Below are 7,500 nucleotides of genomic sequence, written 5' to 3' on the forward strand. Positions count from 1 at the left end.
AAGAGAGGAGAGGGAAGAACAGAACCAGGAGAAGGAAAGGGCAGCTAGGGTGATCCAGAGAGAGTGGCTGGAGCACAGAGACAGGGTAACTAACTAACTACTGTAACTAACTCACTACTGTAACTAACTCACTACTGTAACTAACTCACTACTGTAACTAACTAACTACTGTAACTAACTCACTATTGTAACTAACTCACTACTGTAACTAACTCACTACTGTAACTAACTCACTACTGTAACTAACTAACTAACTACTGTAACTAACTCACTACTGTAACTAACTCACTACTGTAACTAACTAGCTACTGTAACTAACTCACTACTGTAACTAACTAACTACTGTAACTAACTAACAACTGTAACTAACTAACTAACTACTGTAACTAACTCACTACTGTAACTAACTAACTACTGTAACTAACTAACTAACTACTGTAACTAACTAACCATAAACAAACATTTTAAATAGTTAATCTAACTAAGTTGTTGTACCTGCCAGCTGCTACCACAGAACGGGAATGAAGACAAATGCCGATCTCCTATGGACTAATAAAGTACATTCTCTCCTCTCTCTCCCTCCTCTCTCCTCTCTCTCCCTCTTCTCTCTCCCTCCTCTCTCCACTCTCTCCTCTCCCTTCTCTCTCCTTTCTCTCCCTCTTCTCTCTCTCCCCATCCTCTCTCCTCCTCCTCTCTCTCTCCTCCCCCTCCCTCCTCTCTCTCTCTCTCTCTCTCCTCCCTCCTCTCTCTCCCCCTCCCCCCAGGACACAGTGTTGGTCCAGTCAGCAATAAGAGGACATCTCCTCAGACAGAGCCAGATAGCTCACCTCCTCCGAGACACACACACCAGCACTCTCAGCAAGGTCACACACACACACACACACACACACACACACACACACACACACACACACACACACACACACACACACACACACACACACACACACACACACACACACACACACACACAGAGAGACACACACACACACCTACAATGTTTGTGGGGTGGCAGGTAGCCTAGTGGTTAGAGTGTAGGGGTGGCAGGTAGCCTAGTGGTTAGAGTGTAGGGGTGGCAGGTAACCTAGTGGTTACAGTGTTGGACCAGTAACCAGCAGGTAGTCTAGTGGTTAGAGTGTTGGACCAGTAACCGAAAGGTTGCTGGATCGAATCCCCGAGCTGACAACGTAAAACTCTATCGTTCTGCCCCTGAACAAGGCATTTAACCCACTGTTCCTCGGTAGGCCGTCATTGAAAATAAGAATTTATTTTTAAGAACTGACTTGCCTCGTTAAATAAAGGTAAAATATTTAGATATATATTTTTTATGTTGTAGTTCAACCAAATTGCCACTTAGGGGCACTGTTTCCCCGTATTTACAATAGGTATCTATAGAGTAGAGGGAGTTTGCCCTAATTAGGCTCTGATAAAGGAGTTACTATTTACTGTTTCATTTACAGAATGGCCAATCACAGCGCGGCACTGATGTTACCTCCCGTGTGGAGGATGGGGAGCTGGTTGCCGTGACGCTGATCCAGTCTGTGTTCCGGGGTCACCTGACACGCAGCGCACTGATGACGGAGAGGTGACACACACCACCACACACAGTTCTGACATTGCGTCTGTGTTTGTATTGTGTTGTATAACTGTGTGTTTGTGTTGTGTTGTATTACTGTGTGTTTGTGTTGTATAACTGTGTGTTTGTGTTGTGTTGTATTACTGTGTGTTGTGTTGTGTTGTATAACTGTGTGTTTGTGTTGTGTTGTATAACTGTGTGTTTGTGTTGTGTTGTATAACTGTGTGTTGTGTTGTGTTGTATAACTGTGTGTTTGTGTTGTGTTGTATTACTGTGTGTTTGTGTTGTGTTGTATAACTGTGTGTTTGTGTTGTGTTGTATAACTGTGTGTTTGTGTTGTGTTGTATTACTGTGTGTTTGTATTGTGTTGTATAACTGTGTGTTTGTATTGTGTTGTATGACTGTGTGTTTGTGTTGTGTTGTATAACTGTGTGTTTGTATTGTGTTGTATGACTGTGTGTTTGTATTGTGTTGTATTACTGTGTGTTTGTGTTGTGTTGTATGACTGTGTGTTTGTATTGTGTTGTATGACTGTGTGTTTGTATTGTGTTGTATTACTGTGTGTTTGTAGCTCTGAGTCTCCAGCCCCTCCTCCCTGTGGACCCACACCAGCTCCTAGAAGAGTCCCCTCTGCCCCTTCAACACACACTCCCAGCAACACAGGTGAGATACACACACACACACACACACACACTGAATCTGACACCTTGGTGGCACAGCGCTGACTGAAGGACAAATCAGGATTTGAAAGTGTGTGTGTGTGTGTGTGTGTGTGTGTGTGTGTGTGTGTGTGTGTGTGTGTGTGTGTGTGTGTGTGTGTGTATTAGCCCTTCCAGGCAGTGATGTAGATGAAGATGTAACGGAGCTGAGTGAGGAAGATCCCTGGCCTGTCTCTAACACACTGTCCAACAGGAGGAGACTCACACCAGGTATGCTGTCTGGGGATAGAAACTTATATATATTTATAATATGTGTTCCTGTGCTTCTGTGTGTGTGGATATATATATTTATAGTGTGTGTGTGTGTGTGTGTGTGTGTGTGTGTGTGTGGATATATATATTTATAGTGTGTGTGTGTGTGTGTGTGTGTGTGTATATATAATGTGTGTGTGTATAATGTGTGTGTGTGTGTGTGTGTATATATAATGTGTGTGTGTGTGTGTATATAATGTGTGTGTGTATATATAATGTGTGTGTGTATATATAATGTGTGTTTGTGTGTATATATAATGTGTGTGTGTATAATGTGTGTGTGTGTATATATAATGTGTGTGTGTGTGTATATAATGTGTGTGTGTATATAATGTGTATATATAATGTGTGTGTGTGTGTGTATATAATGTGTGTGTGTATATATAATGTGTGTGTGTGTGTGTGTATATAATGTGTGTGTGTATAATGTGTGTGTGTGTGTGTATATATAATGTGTGTGTGTGTATATAATGTGTGTGTGTATATATAATGTGTGTGTGTATAATGTGTGTTTGTGTGTATATATAATGTGTGTGTGTATAATGTGTGTGTGTGTATATATAATGTGTGTGTGTGTGTGTGTATATAATGTGTGTGTGTATATATAATGTGTGTGTGTGTATATAATGTGTATATATAATGTGTGTGTGTGTGTGTGTATATAATGTGTGTGTGTGTATATAATGTGTGTGTGTGTATATAATGTGTGTGTGTATATATAATGTGTGTGTGTGTATATAATGTGTGTGTGTGTATATAATGTGTGTGTGTGTATATAATGTGTGTGTGTATATATAATGTGTGTGTGTGTGTATATAATGTGTGTGTGTATATATAATGTGTGTGTGTATATATAATGTGTGTGTGTGTGTATATATAATGTGTGTGTGTGTGTATATAATGTGTGTGTGTGTGTATATAATGTGTGTGTGTGTATATAATGTGTGTGTGTATATATAATGTGTGTGTGTGTGTGTGTGTATATAATGTGTTCCTGTGCTTCGCCTGTAGCCCAACTACAGCTCCACCCACCTCCAGATTCCAAGGTTGCTAAGGCGATGGACTCTGAGGATTCCGACGATGACATCATCGTGTCTCCGTCTCGTCTCGTGGGAAGGAGAGAAGAAATCTACTTATAGACCAGAGCATTGCACTATGGGATATGAAGTGTGTGTGTGTGTGTGTGTAGCTGGGTATGCAGGCTTTTACTCCAGCCCTACACCAGATTCAATCAAGGTCCAGAGGACATGCTGATAAGTAGAACCAAGTGTGTTTTGGTAGTGCAGGGCTGGAACGAAGTCCTGCACATGCAGTAGCTCTCCGGGAGGGGAGTGTTTGTTGGTGTCAGGGCTGTAATGATAATGATAATGATAATGATAATGATAATAATGATAATCCTGAACATATCCAGGAGGGTCGCTTGGCCAGCTCTCTGCCCAATAAATCTCCGTTCTGATACAGATCGTTTTTTATGTTGCCAAAGTGCCTGAGTGCTGTATATAGATTATTGATGGTCATAAACAAAGTTATAAATCATGGAGTTTATTGGAGAATGAGCGACTTTTAAAACATGTCTATCAATATAAACACTGCTGATTCAAAACTGTGAAATTATTATCATATTCTACTGCAATATGACGCTCAGAGGAGAGTGTGTGCGCGCGCGTGATCGTGCCTTGAGTTGTGTTTATTATAATAGCTGTAATCCATGAAAATAATGTTTTATCTGATTAAATGAGTATCTTTCCTTGTATGGTAAAAACACTTCAGAGGTCATGGTGTTTCTTCGTTTTTTGATGAAAATGTGTGTTGTGATGTTTTGTCGTGATGGACATCAACTGGGTTGTGTATTACCGTTACACCGTCGGGAAGGGAGGGAGGGGGGGGGGGGGGGGTCTGAGTATTTGCGCATTCAACTCCGCTCCGCTCTGCACACATGGTCGAGAGATCTATTTGCAGAGCGAGCTGCAGTGAGAAGCTTTGTCCTCCTAGGGGTTTTCGAGCTCGTGTTTGCTTCGCCCTCCAAATTCGTTAACGGTGAACAATGTAGCAGCCGACGACCGCGACGTTTCATCACCGGGAGGACATTTAAAACGAACCCCCACCGGGACCGCTCGTTGAACGGATGTTAAATCTCATAATTTAATTGGAGGTCATTTAAACCTGAACTCTCCCTTCTCATTGGGATCTAGAAAAGAGAATATTTGATTCGTGGATATTTTTGATCGAACAAATCTAACCGTAATGTAACGGCCATTTTTTAGAGTGGTAAGCGGTCTTTCTAAGAGTGGGTGTCGGTTATTTTTCGGCTGAGATGTGAGAGAGTTGTCGTGATTTCTGCTGCAGTCCCGCTGTTTTAGCCTACATCGGCTGTATATAAGGAACAATAGCCTCCTATCTGTGGATGAACAGGGAGTTTGGTGGTGCTACCGCTAGGTTTCTAAGGAGAAGTGTTCACATTGCAAAATGAGACTTGGCTACATTCACACATAGTTTGGAGCAGAATATGGATTTTTTTTTCTGTCGTCCTGGCTAAGAGTTGGGAATGCGGTAATGGAGAACCGGAATAATCCAATATAGCCTAACCGCTCGTGGCTGGAAGAAACGAATAGACCCGTGGGAACGAGAATGTCGGCGGTCCTGGAAATTGTAGCCTGCAACACCGTAAATCAATCAACGACCGACTGAGTAAACGAATTATTGCTGATTTGACCGTGGAGTCGGTCGACGGTAGCCTACCCTAGAACAAACCGTCAATAACGGATAATCGATATTTGTATTGATGACGGAATCACATCGATGATAACAACCCACTCGGCGCACTACACTACTCCACGTTCAGAAGAGAATCATAGCCTGTGCGTGGGCGTTGTAAGCAGTGTTGTTGACCGAAGAGGACACATATTTCGGGCTGACAGATTGGCAGTGACACCGGCGGGTCTGTGCGTGTGAGAGGATGGCAGCGGTAGTAAACTACTCTCCCCCATGGTGGGTCAACCTGCTCCACCGCCTCCCCCACTTCAACCTGCAGTTTGAGACGGTCAGCAGCGACTTCAGACCCGAGGACTCAGAGTACCAGAAGGTAGGTGTAGAACACACACAGATGCATGCATACAGACCACACACACAACCCTGACAGAGGAGCACGTTTTTATCTCCAAGGCCCTTTTCAATCAAAACCGTTATCCAGATCAACAGTCACTAAAGCCCTGTGGAGTGACCCCCCAGGTGGAGTGACCCCCCAGGTGGAGTGACCCCCCAGGTGGCACAGCGCTCTAAGACACTGCATCTCAGTGCTAGAGGCGTAACCACAGTCCCCGGTTCGATTCCAGGCTGTATCACAACTGGACAAGATTGGGCGGCGCATAATTGGCCCAGCATCGTCCGGGGTAGGGTTTAGCCGGGGTAGGGTTTGGCCGGGGTAGGGTTTAGCCGGGGTAGGGTTTGGCCGGGGTAGGGTTTAGCCGGGGTAGGGTTTGGCCAGGGTAGGGTTTGGCCGGGGTAGGGTTTAGCCGGGGTAGGGTTTGGCCAGGGTAGGGTTTGGCCGGGGTAGGGTTTGGCCAGGGTAGGGTTTGGCCAGGGTAGGGTTTAGCCGTCATTGTAAATAAGAATTTGTTCTTAACATAAAATCATTTTTATAATAATAATCTACTACCCAAAGGGAAACAGATGGCTGGCCCATCCATCCACTCCTAGGTAGTATTCCAACACTTGTCTCCTCATCGCCTGTCCTTGTCTCCTTGCCTTCATGATAACAAATTGACAGTTCAAGTCCATTTCTGTGTAATTTAAAAAAAACAATGACTATTGTAACTCCATCTTGATAGACAGTGTTATTAGTGTTATTACACATCTAACAGCTGCTTGTTGTGACGGGCCAGTGGCTTGTTGGGTGAAGAAGGGATGGACAGAGGAGGGAAAGAGACAAGGGACCGTGATTTAGAGGAGGAGGGTTACCAAGTTCAAGTGGTGAGCGTGGGAAGCTGCCTACCATGACAAAGGAGAGAGAGAGAGAAAGAGAGAGAAGAATTGTGTGAGAAAATAAGGGTAGAAACTGAGGAAATGAGAGAGATGTGTAATAGACCAGGAGATGAAGAAGAGAGGGAGAGAGAGAGAGAGATGTGTAATAGACCAGGAGATGAAGAAGAGAGGGAGAGAGAGAGAGAGATGTGTAATAGACCAGGAGATGAAGAAGAGAGGGAGAGAGAGAGAGAGATGTGTAATAGACCAGGAGATGAAGAAGAGAGAGAGAGAGAGATGTGTAATAGACCAGGAGATGAAGAAGAGAGGGAGAGAGAGAGAGAGATGTGTAATAGACCAGGAGATGAAGAAGAGAGGGGGAGATGAAGAAGAGAGGGAGAGAGAGAGAGAGATGTGTAATAGACCAGGAGATGAAGAAGAGAGGGGGAGATGAAGAAGAGAGGGAGAGAGAGAGAGAGAGATGTGTAATAGACCAGGAGATGAAGAAGAGAGGGGGAGATGAAGAAGAGAGGGAGAGAGAGAGAGAGATGTGTAATAGACCAGGAGATGAAGAAGAGAGGGGGATATGAAGAAGAGAGGGAGAGAGAGAGTGAGAGAAGGAGATGAAGAGAGAGAGGGAGAGAGAGAGAGATGAAGAAGAGAGGAAGATGTGCCATAGACCAGTCATTGAGATGTAATACCCAATAGAAGGAGATGTGCCATAGACCAGTCATTGAGATGTAATACCCAATAGAAGGAGATGTGCCATAGACCAGTCATTGAGATGTAATACCCAATAGAAGGAGATGTGCCATAGACCAGTCATTGAGATGTAATACCCAATAGAAGGAGATGTGCCATAGACCAGTCATTGAGATGTAATACCCAATAGAAGGAGATGTGCCATAGACCAGTCATTGAGATGTAATACCCAATAGAAGGAGATGTGCCATAGACCAGTCATTGAGATGTAATACCCAATAGAAGGAGATG

General features: G+C 43.8%; 2 protein-coding genes across 4 annotated transcripts in view; both read left to right on the plus strand.

The window, feature by feature from the left end:
* The window catches only part of LOC139370166 (IQ domain-containing protein E-like), a 23,444-nt gene extending 19,123 nt beyond the window's left edge, over positions 1 to 4,321 (plus strand). For all 3 annotated transcript variants that reach the window (XM_071109492.1, XM_071109491.1, XM_071109490.1), the window contains 6 exons: positions 1 to 85; positions 765 to 863; positions 1,461 to 1,585; positions 2,148 to 2,239; positions 2,404 to 2,505; positions 3,559 to 4,321. The exon at positions 1 to 85 is cut by the window's left edge and continues 126 nt beyond it. In XM_071109492.1, the coding sequence (XP_070965593.1) occupies positions 1 to 85; positions 765 to 863; positions 1,461 to 1,585; positions 2,148 to 2,239; positions 2,404 to 2,505; positions 3,559 to 3,686 (631 nt within the window). In that variant the 3' untranslated portion in view covers positions 3,687 to 4,321. The remainder of the gene's footprint in view (positions 86 to 764; positions 864 to 1,460; positions 1,586 to 2,147; positions 2,240 to 2,403; positions 2,506 to 3,558) is intronic.
* A 171-nt stretch (positions 4,322 to 4,492) lies between these two features.
* Positions 4,493 to 7,500, plus strand: part of LOC139370463 (protein tweety homolog 3-like) — a 49,437-nt gene continuing 46,429 nt past the window's right edge. The window contains exon 1 of the mRNA XM_071109958.1: positions 4,493 to 5,629. Coding sequence (XP_070966059.1) covers positions 5,504 to 5,629 — 126 coding nt within the window. The 5' untranslated portion in view covers positions 4,493 to 5,503. The remainder of the gene's footprint in view (positions 5,630 to 7,500) is intronic.

The sequence above is a fragment of the Oncorhynchus clarkii genome, chromosome 17 (assembly GCF_045791955.1).
Source record: "Oncorhynchus clarkii lewisi isolate Uvic-CL-2024 chromosome 17, UVic_Ocla_1.0, whole genome shotgun sequence".
Taxonomy (NCBI): Eukaryota; Metazoa; Chordata; class Actinopteri; order Salmoniformes; family Salmonidae; genus Oncorhynchus; species Oncorhynchus clarkii.